The following is a 15,575-nucleotide window of genomic DNA, read 5'->3' on the forward strand; positions in this document are numbered from 1 at the left end:
CACTTGCATGAGAAGATCCAATAAGCAAAGATTACAGTATCCATAGAGCCAGTGACCTCACACCGGTTCCAAGTGTTAAAAGTTGCAAGCATCATGCACTGCAATTTTTTTTTTTTTTTAAAAAGGACAATTACAGGTTGCATCAGTGAAGCTTTTATTCTTTGAGTCCTAAACTAGATAGTTCTCTTGCAGATTTTCCAATCTGCCAGTGAAGTTCGTCAGTTTCATCAACTCTTATTTGTTCCACAAATTTTATTCAGTAAATCACCCTTCACGTTAATTTAAAAAACCCTGCCGCACGCAGCCTCCCTCAGAAATTAATCATTCATGTAACTAAAAAAAGTAGGGAATGCAATACCAAAATGAGCATTCTTCTGAATATTAAGAGAGAAGCTAAAAATCAAGGTAATGGAAACCACATTACAACCTCTACTTGAGTCACTATCACAAATCTATACCAAAAAGATGATCCCACAGATATGTTTTCCCTACTCCATACTGATAACTGTGGAATTATTGCAGCATTTCACTCCCTTTGGATGCATACCTAAATATTATTAGACTCTCACAAAATGTGTAACTAGAACATTTACAATAAATAAACCACACAAACTACTCTTATTTCTCATAAAAAACAAGAAGCTTTTCCAGTAACCTTGTACATAGATGCTTTATTTCTGCTGTTAATAGGGTCTGCATTATATGCAAGATTCTCTTACATGAAACAAAGTTTGTACTACAACCAAAAAACTAAACTTAATCAAGGCATTTGTTGTATATTATATCAAAACCTTAAAACAAAATGAATTATATATGTAGTCAGTTTTCATGCACGTTTGGCTGCTGCATGTATAGTCTACTTATAAACTGAAAGAAATGCAAATGCACACAACATTCAAAAGGTGATAAAAAGATGCCTGACGTCAAAGATTAAAACCTTCTCACTAACGCAGCAAAGAAGCAGTTAACTAGATGATTCAACCAATACCAACTCAAATAAATACTACTTATCATAACTATGTCTAACCTTGGCACTGGTGTCTTTGGTGCAACCATTTCTAAGACATCATTCAGGGGAAAATAAATCCAGTTCCTGGCATGAAAGGCTTACAAGAATCTCTCCACATGTTATGCAACTTAATCACCTTCATTAATTCATTTTGTGCCACAAATTGGATTCTCCTTGTGAAATCTACTGCTAGCAATAAATACACCAAAACCACCACTGCCAAGGGGTTCTAACTGGCTCCTCCCATTTGACATGAATGGGGAATAATTCTGGCACAGCTGCGATTTTCAGATCTCTTTTCTACAAGAATTTGTCTTCCTTTTAATCTGATTGCTGAAACTTTTTAAGCCTACTACAGAATCTAGGCATTCAAACATTCAATATTTAAATGTTCCTTTAAAAATACTGGAACCCATGAGCTGTTTTTAAAAGTATTTTAATAACCACACAGAGTGCTTTTCACATACCACATACCAAGTGTTAAAATTAAGTAACAAAAACCATTTTCTAAAGGTCTTGGTATTATGTGGTATAAATTCTGTGGTATGAATTTTGCTACATCCTGCATAGTAATGGTTGATCTCATTAAGATAACTGGAGAACCTGCCATCATTTTTTTTTTTTTTTGGGAAATTTTACATACAGTGCATATGATGCGCGCTCTTTCCATCTCTCATAGCAGCAAGCCGATTCTGCTATTATCTATAGCAGCACACCCAGGAGTGGAGAGGAAGAGTGTCTGAATTATAAATAGCTAAAGCTACAGTGTACAATTCTATTTACTTGTCAGTATTGTTGATAGCACACAATTATAATCTGCAAGAAATTAACTAGATAAAATCTCTACAACAAAAGCAAACCAAAACATTCCTTCAAAAAAGACAAAATAAGTGCAAATACCTAAAATAGGCAACTGAAGCAACTGTTGTAACCTGTAGAGGTTTAAATAAGGACAAAGATTTTCATAAATAAAAACATTCTCTTCTCTCTTCAAATATTTAGTATAGTAAATATACAATGGTCAAACTTCTAAGTGCAGATAAGACTGTTTTAAAAACCAAGGTGCCAAGTTTTTTTTTTAAATGTAGTAAAATGCATTAATTTTTAATTCATGAATAGGACTCAATAATAGGGTCACATAAAGGACCTCAGGCTTGCTCTTATATATATATATATAAAATTAAAAACAAGTTATTGGAATACTTGTATTATAATAAAGGGATAGTTTATAACTACTTTGCTGACCAACATGATTTAAAGGGTATATAGTGCAATCCTTAGGTAGATGTAACATATAGTATAGATTTATATGCTTCACAGCCTGTAATGATGCAGCTATTCCATACTTCAAGGTTAAAATTTGTCCTTTACCACTTTAGCTGTTACAACAGGAAACAACGTTGGCTTCTAGACAACCTACATACACATAAATATCTACATTTAAGCTTTAAAATGAAAATAAATTATAAAAACAGACTCCTTTCCAATTTACAAAAGTTTCCCTGCTCCTACATACTGTACAATACATTCAACAATGGTCTCAGTTTCTGAGATTTATGAAGAAAATACTGATGTTTTACACTAATGAAAAACTTAATTCATCCCATTTGCCTACTATCTTATTTCTAGTACCATTCTCAAATAAATATATTTAACACTGTAGTTAATTTTATTGTTTTTGCAGCATACCAAAAACTAGTAGTGCAACTTTCTATCCTTCCTTTAGACTCCTTTCCATTGTGTTTCTTTATATGGTAGAAAAAAATTGCTACATAAGCAACTGAGCACTTAAGCAAAAGCATTTTCATACAGCTATGTATGTTGCTTATTTAGAAATCAGAAGTACCTGTAAACCTACCCTACATTCAAAAGGCATTAACTGGAGAGTAGCAATGTATGTTGTGAAGAATAAATGTGAAAAACTGGGCTTAAAAAAAAAAAAAGAGTGTATGTCGACATTTACTCCAATATTTTGGACTATTCTTTACACCCTGCTTTAGATTTTTTTTAAAAAAAATATATTAAAAAAGTTAATTGCAGGATTTTTTGTGCTATCCTTAATTGAAAAGGCAAAGCTTCGTATGTTTGTTTTGTCAATTAAAAAGAGAAGTTTTCCTTTACAAGGTTGTCTCAAAAAAAAAACAAAAAAAAACCCACCCAGAGACTTCATTCACATATATTTAACTGGAATCTCCTTCAGTGTAGTGTTAATTGTAAGGGGAAGGGATGGGTTTGTCAGTTGCAGTGATCCTCACAGAATTAGAGCTCTTGAAGTGCTGCTGGAAGCTGTATATGTGCTCAGATATCTTCTTGCTTGTTCGGTCATGATAAGCTGATCTTCTGTTTTTCCATAAACAACTGCTTCCCACTCACAATTTGACTATATAGAGATATATTAAAAAAAAAAAAAACAGTTAAAAGGAAATTTTATTTTTTAAACAGCTGTATCTGAATACTTCAGCATTTAAATACAATCCTAATTCAGATTTTCTTTTAAAAGCTGTTTCCACACTAAATTTCACAACAGTTTATGTAATCAAAATTCAAGTAATATCACATTTTATTGTCAGGGCCCATGTATTCAGCAATACTTGGTACATAAATTCTGTGACAAAGATTACTGCTTTTTCAGCACACCAGCAGTGCCTCTGAGCCAGGTTGAAAGTTCTAAGGCAACAGAAGTAGCAAGAGAGGGGCTTTCTTGAATTGAAATATTCATTGTAATAATTGATGCTGTAATAGCAAATTCAATAAAACCCCGCTTTTAGAATGTTTTCCCGTTTATTTTACTTTGAAGTTCCAAAGGGCAGCAGAATGCAGTATTGACAATGCACAGTAATCGCCATTCAGAGGAAATGCAGAAAGTAGCTTTGGCAGCTGGGAAGGGTGTGGTGGCTGGAAAGGAGGTAAGGTACTTTTTTTTATATAAACACAGAAAGGAGGGTTTGGCAGCTGTGAAGCGGGGGGGGGGGGGGGGAAGAAATCAAACAGACATTTTGGAATGAATGGGATATGGTGGAGGACATTGGGGCTACCAATATGGGGAGGAGGAGGAATCATTTATCCACTAGCCCACCCCGCAGAAAACCTGAGCACTGAAATTCAAGCATGGGAAGCAAATCTGTAGAATGTCTCTGGATCAGGCCTGACTTGTGGTGGACCATTATAGAGCTAGCATAAGTAGCAGTGAGGAATTAAATGTCCTTTACTGCCATGTAACCACGAACTAGAATCTGGCCCAAAAAAAATTTGTGACTGCACAGAAACACTTTTCAGAGAAATCTTAGCCATTTAACATTACCAAGTGTTTCATCGATCCTAAAACAGACTGATAAGTCAAATTTCAGAATTTAAGTAGTTTGAATAAAAAGAGTTTATTTAAAAATTGTCCAGAGTTCAGACATGGAGTAAGTTTTCTTCACCGAATTACTAGCTTGAACAACAGGAATCATAGAAACAGACCCAAACTAAATAATGGTGGCAAAAATATTGGCCAAGATTCTTATCAGTTATCAAAAAACTAAGGTACAAACTAAAAAATTATTAGAGACTATTTAACAGTTAAAATAGGTAATGAAATTAACAAAAAAGTATCTTGAATCCAGACCTGAAGAGACTTTTCCATTTTGACATTTTTTGAAGTGCAAGAATTCAGTTTCTTTTTAATTACTGCATTTGTTTTGTTTGTTGAAGTTGTAGCCTGTTTCTCCAATGTCAGATTACATCTGTTGTCATGTATTTCCAGCAACGGTATCATTAGTAAAGATGTAGTATAGATATTTTCTGACTAATGGCAAAAAGACAGAGGAATGGGGAAGAGGAATAAAAGTTAGTATTAAGTAAAACAACCTTTAACTGTTAATTAAAAAAAAACAAAATAGGAAAATAAAGCAACTACGTAGCAGCTGGAATCAATGAGTAAACATTTCTGAGAAAACTAGTGTCAATTCAGTATAAAGTACTAGACCAGGGGTTATCAACCTTTTTCTTTTCCTAGTCCAACTGTGCCACAACAACTGTTTTTCTGCATATAAAAGCCAGGGCCAATATTGGGGGTAGCAAGGAGGGCAATTGTCCAGGACCCCACACCATAGAGGGCCCCACGAAGCTAAGTTGCTCAGGCTTTGGCTTCAGCCCTGGGTGGTGGGACTCAGGGATCTGGGCTGCAGTCCTGCGTGGCAGAATTTTGGCTTTGTGCCCTGGGCCTTGGCGAGTCTAATGCCAGCCATGCTTGGTGGACCCCCTGAAACCTGCTCATGGCCCCCAGAGGGCCCTGAACCCCTGGTTGAGAACCACTGTACTAGACTATACTGGGATCCAAAATATATTGGTAACAACTGAATTTAAACACAGTTGTTGCTGGCATTGTTCTGATACTAAATCCTTGTCCAGGGTGGACCAGTTTTTCTTCTCCCTTATGTTATACATTCATACTACAGCTTCAATTATATTTTCTTAAAAATAAGTTATATAAAACCTGATAGCTTGGCATGGTTTTAGAAACAGTTATAAAAAATAAATCTCTGTCCACACTAAGACAAAGTTATACTAGAAGCCTGCTATTAAAACACATGTTTAATACTGATCACCAGTTCTTTGAGTGTGTTTTTTTGTTTACAGATACTGAGGGAGACACTGGACTGATTGTTTCAAAAACTGGTTTAATATATTCTCCCAAATTTTATTCAAAAGCAATACATTCAACAAGCCAGTTTCATCATTGCCATGCACCACTGGCCACAATTTTGGTATGCAAATTTTTACAGAACCATCAAACAGAAATAAAAGAAAACCACTGTGTAGGAAATTCACAAAAAAAAAGTATTTTTTTTTTGTAAGCAGTGTTGAATTGCCAGGAATCTTTGCATCTTTCCTCCACAGCGGATCCTCCACGTACTTACTAAGATATTGTAATTCCTCATTTTTCCCCTTCATTTCAAAGGTTGCCCATCCTATAATGACAGTACTACAGCCAACAGCCTTCTTCCCAAGGATGGAACAGGGCTGCTCATCACCATCCTTCCTTAAAACTGACTAAAAAGGCAAAATTTCCCTTGTCCCACTGCCATTAATGTCATCCAAGAATCCAGTGATCCAACAAGCAAAAGTTCAACAGTTGCAATACAATCCATACATTGCCAAAACCCATAATCCCACACACCATAGCATGGAGGCCAAGCAGGTACTGGAGACAACTACTTTTTAAATTGCTACAGGTTTACTCTTACTGGTCAATAGTTAGACCCCAAGGTGACTATTTACTAGCGCTGATAAAAAAAAATGGGGAAATATTTCTTCCCTTTTTCATCAAAATTTCTACCAGTTCTACTATTTATTAGTATACCAACCTGTACATCCAAAACATTATCTTCTGTGAAGAGTCGGGCACCAAGTTCTTCTTTTTCCCAAGAATCCAAGACCAATGATTTTCTGACTTTCTTGGCAGAAGTGTGCTGTGATCAACATTTTATAAAGAAAAAATTTAAGATTGCAATTTAAGAGTTGCCATTTTTTGCTACCACTATTATAAAGTAACATACTGCACCATCACCTCTTGCTTGCAGCTTTTATAGACAGAGTCATCTTCCTCCTTAAGGAATATGTCTGTTCCAGTTTCCTCTTTTAAAACCTCTCTAATATCTTCTTCCAAGAAGGCAAGTGGTTGTGACTAATTTAAATAGGAGTGGGGAGGGAAGCCAGAGAAAATGTATCAGTTGCTGGTTTTCACCACATTTTACATTCATTTTGGTTATTATAACAAGGAGGTATCATCTACTCCATGGGAGGTAGAAAGCCTCAGTAAAATCCACCAACATATTAAGGAATAAAAATTACTGCATTTGATAACTACAGTTTAGCATTTCAAGACTGAACAGATTTTAACAATGCTGTATTATTCCAAGTTATTTTTAGCCAGCTTATTTTCTCATTAGGTACACCGCTACCTCAATATAACGCGACCCGATATAACACGAAATCGGATAGAATGTGGTAAAGCAGTGCTCCGGGGGGAGGGGGAGCTGCGCACTCTGGTGGATCAAAGCAAGTTCAATAGAACGCGGTTTCACCTATAACGCGGTAAGATTTTTTTGGCTCCCGAGGACAGCATTATATCGAGGTAGAGGTGTATATAAACATATTTTAACCCTAAAGAAAGAAAGTTTACCTAAACTACATACCAGTTTGTGTTTATTAGCCAATGGAACTATGAATGATAATTTTCTCCCATAAGAATCACATTGTTTGGAAGTACAAACCATTGTGCTACTTTTTGTAGGAGACATTTCAAACTGAACATGTACATTATTGGATTAAAGTGCCCAGCTTTATTTTATACTTCCAAATTCAACCCCCCTCCCCCCCCACACACAGGGGATGAAGCATCCCCTACAAATAGCACTATGGTTTATGCACTACAAAAATGTAATCCTTGTTGGGAAGAAATTTGTATTTACACCAATAATATATCTTTGCATAAGGCACTAAACTATAAAATACAGTGTATAATTTCACATACAGATGGTCCCTTTATGTACCAGCAGGGGGAGAGGATTCCACTAAGCCCAAAACTTTGGCTTTAAAAGCCAACATAGTAGTGGATAAAAGCAGGAGTGCAGAGCTACTATTTGCATTGTGAGGAGCAGAGGTTAGAATCTAGAGTAAGGGTAGCAAGGGTGGTGCCGATCCCGATGGCTGAATCTGAACAGCCTTTAGTATTTGTGGGAACAAAGGAGCAGCCAAAATATAATGGATTGGAAAGGAAAGGGGTCAGATTTCACAAAATGTAAATCAACTAGGGCTGCCAAGCAATTAAACAAATTAAGTTTTTAATCACATGATTAATCACAATTAATCATGATTAATCATGCTGTTAAAACAATAGATACTAATTATATAAATATTTTGGATTTTTCCACATTTTCAAATATATTGATTTCAATTACAACATAGAATATAAAGTGTGCAGTGCTCACTTTATATTTATTTTTATTATAAATATTTGCACTGTAAAAGTATTTTTCAATTCACCTAATACAAGTACTGTAGTGCAATCTCTATCATGAAAGTTGAACTTACAAATGTAGAGTTATGTACAAAAAAATAACTGCATTCAAAAAATAAAACAATGTAAAATATTAGCGCCTGTAAGTCCACTCAGTCCTACTTCTCGTTCAGCCAATCGCTCAGACAAACAAGTTTGTTTGCATTTGCAGGAGATAATGCTGCCCACTTCTTGTTTACAATGTCACCTGAAAGTGAGAACAGGGATTCACATAGCACTGCTGTAGCTGGCATTTCAAGATATTTACATGCCAGATATGCTAAACATTTGTATGTCCCTTCATGCTTCAACCACCGTTCCAGAGGACATGTGTCCATGCTGATGATGGGTCGATAACAATCCAAAGCAGTGCGGACCAACGCATGTTCATTTTCACCATCTGAGTCAGACGCCACCAGCAGAAGGTTGATTTTCTTTTTTGATAGTTTGGATTCTGTGGTTTCCGCATCGAAGTGCTGCTCTTTTAAGATTTCTGGAAGCAAGCTCCACACTTCATCCCTCTCAGATTTTGGAAGACACTTCAGATTCTTAAACCTTGGGTCGAGTGCAGTAGCTATCTTTTGACATCTCACATTGGCACCTTGTGTGAAACCTGCAGCAAGTGTTCTTAAAATGAACAATGAGCTGAGTCATCATCAGAGACTACTATAACATGAAATATATGGCAGAATGCGAGTAAAATAGAGCTGGAGACATACAATTCTCCTCCAAGGAGTTCAGTCACAAATGTAATTAACGCATTTTTTTTAAACGAGTGTCATCCACATGGAAGCATGTCCTCTGGAACGGTGGCCGAAGCATGAATGGGGCATACGAATGTTTAGCATATCTGGCACATAAATACCTTGTAATGCCGGCTACAAAAGTGCCATGTGAACTTCTGTTCTCACTTTCAGGTGACACTGTAAGAAAGAATTGGGCAGTATTATCTCCCGTAAATGTAAACAAACTTGTTCCTCTTAGCGATTGGCTAAACAAGAAGTAGGATTGAGTGGACTTGTAGGCTCGAAAGTTTTTAAATTGTTTTAGTTTTGAGTGCAGTTACGTAACAAAAAAAAAAAAAATCTACCTTTGTAATTTGTGCTTTCAGGATAAAGAGATTGCACTATGGTACTTGTATTAGGTGAATTGAAAAATACTATTTATTTTATCATTTTTACAGTGCAAATATTTATATTTTTATTACAAAGTGAGTACTGTACACTTTGTATTATGTGTTGTAATTGAAATCAATATATTTGAAAATGTAGAAAAATGTCCAAAATATTTAATAAATTTCAATTGGTATTCTATTGTTTAACAGTATGATTAAAACTGCGATTAATTTTTTTGAGTTAATCATGTGAGTTAACTGCAATTAATTGACAGCCCTAAAATCAACTAAATTCAAAATATTCTTGTGCACCAGCAAGCAATTCAGCAAGAAGAGGCAAAGCAAAAATGAGCAGACTTAGTTTGAAAATGCATAGGTGTAAAGCTATAATATGGTCACAATGGCAAAGAGAAGTTACCCACAAAAGCCAGAAGAATCAAACAAACACACGGACATTTTACATAAAGATGTGTGACTCAGTTGTACATTTCATGAAAGCTCCCTTTTCTCAGAATATTCCAGATTTTATTTTAAGAACGTATAACTAAGGATGAAAGATACTCCACTTCTAAATATTAAATCGAGAGCACCACAGTGCAGTGATAGACTATGCTTGGGTCAGAGAGCAGAACCTTAAGGACCAAATTCAGTCTCGGTGTGAAGGGGCTGAATTACCACTGACTAGAAATTGCACCAGTTTACACCAGGACTAACTTGGTTTTTAAGTGTCAAAAAGTGAGAGTCACCCACACTTTCATCTGCACCAGCTCAGAAAGTCTCCATTGTCATACCCTCTGGCCTGGAAAACATGGTTTGATTCAAAAATAAAGACAACAATTAAAATATTTGTAGATCATGGCATTACCACATATGTAATTTCAAGTTATATGCATGAGAATTGATTAATGTATAGCGATTCAAGAAAACAAATAAAAAGCTTAAGTCTACCCTTGTTGATATTCTTAGGACTTGTCTTCACTGCCGCATTGCAGCGGCACTGACGTAGTGCAGCTTATGTAGGTGCTCTACATCAATGGGAAAGCACTCTCCCGTCAACATAATTACTACACCTCAATGAGAGGCAGAAGCTATGTCAATGGGAGAGTGTCTCCCGCTGACAGTACAGTGTAGCCTCCGCTTTAAGTCAAAGTAACTTACATCACTCGGGGGGTGGTTTTTTCACACCCCTGAGTGACGTAAGATATCGACTTAAGCAGTAGCGTAGACAGGCCCTTAGAGGATATAAATTGAATGAGCGTGGGATCTAGAGATGGTCCCTTCAAAAAATGATTGGAGCATACTGGTGGGGCAGAAAGGGGAAGCCTGCACTGTTGCTGCCCCAGGCTGTAACTGTCCTGTGGATAAACAGAAGACTATCTTTCAGCATCGGAAAGTTCTACACCTTTCAACAACACTAATAATTTTACTTTTTTTTTTTTAAATGTTCACATTAAGGCTCACTTTGTAAGTCAATATTTTGTATGGTGAGGGCATTCAGACTCACTTAAGAGAAACATTAACGAACAGGCAAAGAGATCACATACCACAATTTTGAGAGGGCCATATTTTTTCTCCTGAGCAGCTAGAGCATTCTTAAAAGGAGTTGGAGTCCTTGGTGTCGTACCCAGTAAAGATCTTCTAATTGTTGGAGTTCTAAAACTATCCAAGCAGAGAAAAATGTTCATATGTATTTTAACATTTCATGATTCCTGATAGAGTTAAACTTATATAACAAATTCATCAAAATTTGCTATTCTGTTTACTTCTTTATACAATGGAATACATAGGCACACAAAAATCAATCAAGTAATACATCACTGTGCATTTGCCCCAAGTACATCTGAACTAATTTTCATTTAGTACAATATTAAAAAGATTAAAGGGAAAATTAAAATTAAACATAATAAAGTCACTTCTTGGGAAATCAAAGAAAAACAAGGCCGAGCTACGTTTGCATGCAAATATTTAAACTTCCTTTTAAAAATATTAATAGTTGCGTATACAGCTAAATTGGCTTTGCATAGTCTCAGGATCTTGCTTTTATTTCAACATCTGATCTTTAGTGTCATCCTACCCTGCATTTTCCTTTTGGTCCTTTGGTGTCATTTCCTTGTGGAGAGGAGTTGTAATAAGGACTTTCTGCCCACAGATTGGAGTTGATGTAAATGCAGGATTTTCAAGGTTAAATGGTTCATTTCCGGAGCATGTGTTGAAAAACTAAAAGAAAAACTAAGCCAACTTACAAAACATGAACTCTTACATTATGTTGAGCAATAAAAAAAACCCCAATTTCCCAGGTGATGTCCATTGAAAATCTCTAACAACTTGTTTAAAATTTATATGCCTCTATCCCCACAATATGAGCTGAATTTACCAGTGAAACCTCAATCCGAATTTTCTTTAAAAAAAAAAAAAAAATTCACAGAATGTGGCAAGGCCCTGTAGCTACACAGTCAAATCTGAACAACCTCCAGTATGTGCAGGAAGAAAATTGAAGCCCAGTTGTCAAGCTGCAGTAGAGGTCAGTCCCAGAAAGGAAATCAGGTAACCAATTTCACCATTTTTAAAAGAACCCATTTCTTCCATATTAAAACTCTTCCTTAAATTTGGCCAATCCTTTAACACGTTCTAAGCTGTTTCCTAATACATTCAATTAAGGTACAATGTACTATTCAAAAAATCCAGTAATTTGTGTCGGTTCATTGCAATCTTAGCTTTCTAACTGTATTAAAAAAGTCATACCTGTGATGGGGAAAAGGGTAGTGTTTTTACGGGTGTTTGTTTTAGTGCAACATTGACAGCATCATTATATGACCCATCATTCAGCTCATTGACTGGTGACTGTCCAACTCGCAATCTTTTTTTCTTCCTTAGGATAGCAGGTGGAGTGCTGAACTTGGCTATGGAAGGAGATGTTGAAAGAATCTCTTCTTCTCCACTGCTACAACTATTTTTTTTGCCATCAAGAACAACACTGACATTAAACTGGCACTCCATAGCCCCTTCATTGTGTTGAATCCTCATTAATGTTACTGGAGCAGGTTTGACAGGGGAATTAGCAGCCTCAGAAAGGTCAAAGCTGGTGACATCGCTCCATGCTACTGGATCCTACAATGTAAGGATACAAGACACTCAGGCATGGACATACTCACGTTTTAGCTAAATTTTTGCTTATCTGAAATGTTCCAAGTGGAAGTTGTAGATCGCAAAGTTCCTGTCTGGAATATTTCAAGTCAGCAACAGTTTCTCTCATGGCATTCTATATATGAGCTTTGGAAACCAGTTATAATTCACTGCAAGCATTCAGAGAAGTTATATATTGAGTATTAATTCTCATTTTAAAAGCTACAAAAATATATTCATTACTCACCCCAATCACACAATCTAATTTAGGGATACATTTACAGTCCAGACAGAAGTAGCTTGATGCAATTAAGATTGGTTGTTTGGTTATAACAACCAGCTACCCCAGCTTCTGGCATTCCAGTAAAAAAATGTCAATTTAACTCAGTTATATCAAGCTTGTAACTAAGGCATTACACTCTGGATTAAATATTTCCCCTACCTCTCTTACACAACCAGATAATTTTATATAGTTTGTTTTCAGTACAATTCACTCATGACTTCCAATAAAGCAAAGCAATCAACAGCAGTGAAACTATACCTATCAGTACTGTGCAAATATGAACATACCCAAATATAAACGGATTGCATCTTTATTGAAAACTAGAGAATCACACATCCCAACTTACAGATTCAATAAGCTCTAGTGTCTCTGCAAATTCTGGAATGGTCTGTAGAGATGACAACACTGCATTCGCCTCCACAGCTAGGTACTTGGTGGGTGAATTCTGCTGCGCAGATGTGCCCTGGGCCTCATCCATACTGTAAAACTCACTTGTTTGTTCCTCAAGGCTATTTAGAGTATTAGACATGCTATCTTCCATGATGAAGCTTCCAGACCAGCTAGAGAAACTTCCAGTTTGCTAGTAGTATAATAGAAATGTGTTGATGTTTTATTCAAATTAGAAATTGAAAATAAAACAAACATAATTTTGGGGCAAGTTTCATAAACATACTATTATGGACACATTGTATAGTAATATTTTGTTTCAGACTGAACTTTTACCATTCTCCAGTGGATGTACTCTACAACAGTTTTATTCAGCTCAATGATCTCCCCACCTTTCCCCAGCCAACTTACTTTTTCAAGTAATGCAATTACATTATTTCCCTTAAGTTTACAGGACACATTCAACTTTCCCCTTCTGTTACATTTATTCCTTTCCTACCCTCTACTCGTTACTATGATTGAAATTCTATTTCATATATATTTATGTATGGTTCCCTATTGCTCACGTCACTGGTGATGTAAGCTTCCCCACTCTCCTGAACATTAAGACATTATCAATGTCATCTACATAATAGTTCAAAGGCACATTTTCAGGTTAAAATATTTCATTCTTAAAAATTTTCTATTTTAAAGTTGACTTTACTTTTTACTGATTATGCTATTTTGTTTCATTGCTGACTAATAAAGTGATGTTATTTTGTTTATAGCCTACTTCTTTTCCAGCTTCTCATGCACCATTATAACATAGTGCTTACGAAGAGACATTGGAATTATCATACTGGATCATACCAGAGTCCATCTAGTCCAGTATCCTATCTCTGACACTGGCCAGTGCCATATGTTTGAGGAGGAAAGAGGAAGAATTCCACAACAGGCAGATGTGGAATAGTCTGCTGTTATCCCCTGGACCTCAAAGATAGCTATCATCAGGGTCTCCATTAGAGAATCGTTTAAGCCTGAAGCACAAGGTTTCATATTCCTTCCAAAATTCATCATTAAATGACAACTCTGGATATTTTTGATATCCACATTAGCATCCATTCCCTTTTGCAAACGTGCCAATTTCTTGGTGTCAACAACATCCTGTGGCAACAAGCTCTATAGTCAAAATAAGTGTTGTGTGATACAAAGTATTTTCTTATCAGTTTTGAATTTACCACCTTTTAATTTCATATGACGTCCCCTTGTTCTTGTGTTGAGAGATGGAGAACAGAAGTTCCTGATCTACCTTTATATATGCCATTCATTATTTTGCATATTTGCATCATGTCCCCTCCCTCTTATCTGTCTCCTTTCTAAGGTAAACAATCCCCAACTTTTAAATCTCTTTTCACATGATAGTGTTTCCAGGCCCTTGATCATTCTCGTTACTCTTCTCTTTTCCCCTCCAATGTGCATTACTTTGCATTTATTGACACTGAACTTCATTTGTAATTGTGTTGCCCACTCACCTAGATTGTTTCAGTCTTTCCTGAGGTTCCTCACAGTCCTCGCTGGTCCTAACTTAAATAACTTTGTCTCCTGCAAATTTTGCTGCTTCACTACTCACTTCCCCTTTATAGATCATTAAAGTTTGCATGGCAGGAGAAAGTATTTTTTTTTAAATAAATGTCCCCTTATGAACCCTGTGGTGTTTCAGATTGTAAATACATGTAGGAACTGCAGAGGACACTAATGTTCTACTGGACCCATAGGTAGGGCCCTACCAAATTCACAGCTATGAAAAATGTGTCAGACTGAAAACTGGTCTCTCCCGTGAAATCTAGTCTTTTGTGTACTTTTACCCTATACCAGAGGTCTCAAAGTCCCGGCCCTCGGGCCATCTGCGGCCTGAGAACCACCCCAATATGGACCACGGGGCTCCAGCAATTTTAGGGCCGGGTCTCTCCCTTGGTCCCGCCTGCCACTCCCAGGCGCTCTTGTCCCGCCTCCCCTGCACATACCTCAGGTGATTTAAAATGGCCTGGGGCCCCACCCACCACCGGCAGCACAGCAGAGCTGGACAGCTTCCTGCGCACTCACTCCACATGGCTGCTGGCCCCTCCCTGTGGCCCTGGGGCAGGGCGGGACTGTGCCTCCACACGCTGCCCCCACCCTGAGTGCTCTTGTGGCCAATGGGAAGCTGTGGGGCGGTGCCAGGGGGAAGCAGAGTGTGGAGGCCCCCCGCCCCGCCTTGGATCCCCAGGTAAGCACCGCACCCCCTGATCCCCTCCCAGAGCCTGCACCCCCATCCCCTCCCAGAGCCTGCACTCCCTCCCCACACCCCCTCCCACCACCAAACTCCCTCCCAGAATCTGCACCCTGCATCCCAATCCCCTACCCCAAACCTCCTACCCCACCCAAACTCCCTCCCAGAGCCTTAGGCAAGTGGGGGGCGGAGTTTGGAGGGGGGAGCAGGTTCTGGGCGGCATGAGTGACATTATTGGCCCATTGGGAGGATTTGAGGACTGGCACTAGCCCTAAGATAAACTGAGTTTGAGACCCCTGCTCTATACTATACAGATTTCACGTGGGAGACCAGTGTTTCTCAAACTGGGGGCCCTGACCCAAAAAGGGG

The 15,575-nt window shown here is 37.4% G+C and overlaps 1 protein-coding gene across 2 annotated transcripts in view; it reads right to left on the reverse strand.

The window, feature by feature from the left end:
- Positions 1-651: 651 nt before the first annotated feature.
- Positions 652-15,575, reverse strand: part of MYBL1 (MYB proto-oncogene like 1) — a 39,080-nt gene continuing 24,156 nt past the window's right edge. For both annotated transcript variants that reach the window (XM_065585670.1, XM_005288080.5), the window contains 8 exons: positions 12,918-13,151; positions 11,908-12,273; positions 11,240-11,382; positions 10,710-10,824; positions 6,561-6,677; positions 6,358-6,462; positions 4,617-4,796; positions 652-3,389 (listed from right to left, as the gene is read on the reverse strand). In XM_065585670.1, the coding sequence (XP_065441742.1) occupies positions 3,261-3,389; positions 4,617-4,796; positions 6,358-6,462; positions 6,561-6,677; positions 10,710-10,824; positions 11,240-11,382; positions 11,908-12,273; positions 12,918-13,151 (1,389 nt within the window). In that variant the 3' untranslated portion in view covers positions 652-3,260. The remainder of the gene's footprint in view (positions 3,390-4,616; positions 4,797-6,357; positions 6,463-6,560; positions 6,678-10,709; positions 10,825-11,239; positions 11,383-11,907; positions 12,274-12,917; positions 13,152-15,575) is intronic.

This window comes from Chrysemys picta, chromosome 2 (assembly GCF_011386835.1).
Source record: "Chrysemys picta bellii isolate R12L10 chromosome 2, ASM1138683v2, whole genome shotgun sequence".
Lineage (NCBI taxonomy): Eukaryota > Metazoa > Chordata > Testudines > Emydidae > Chrysemys > Chrysemys picta.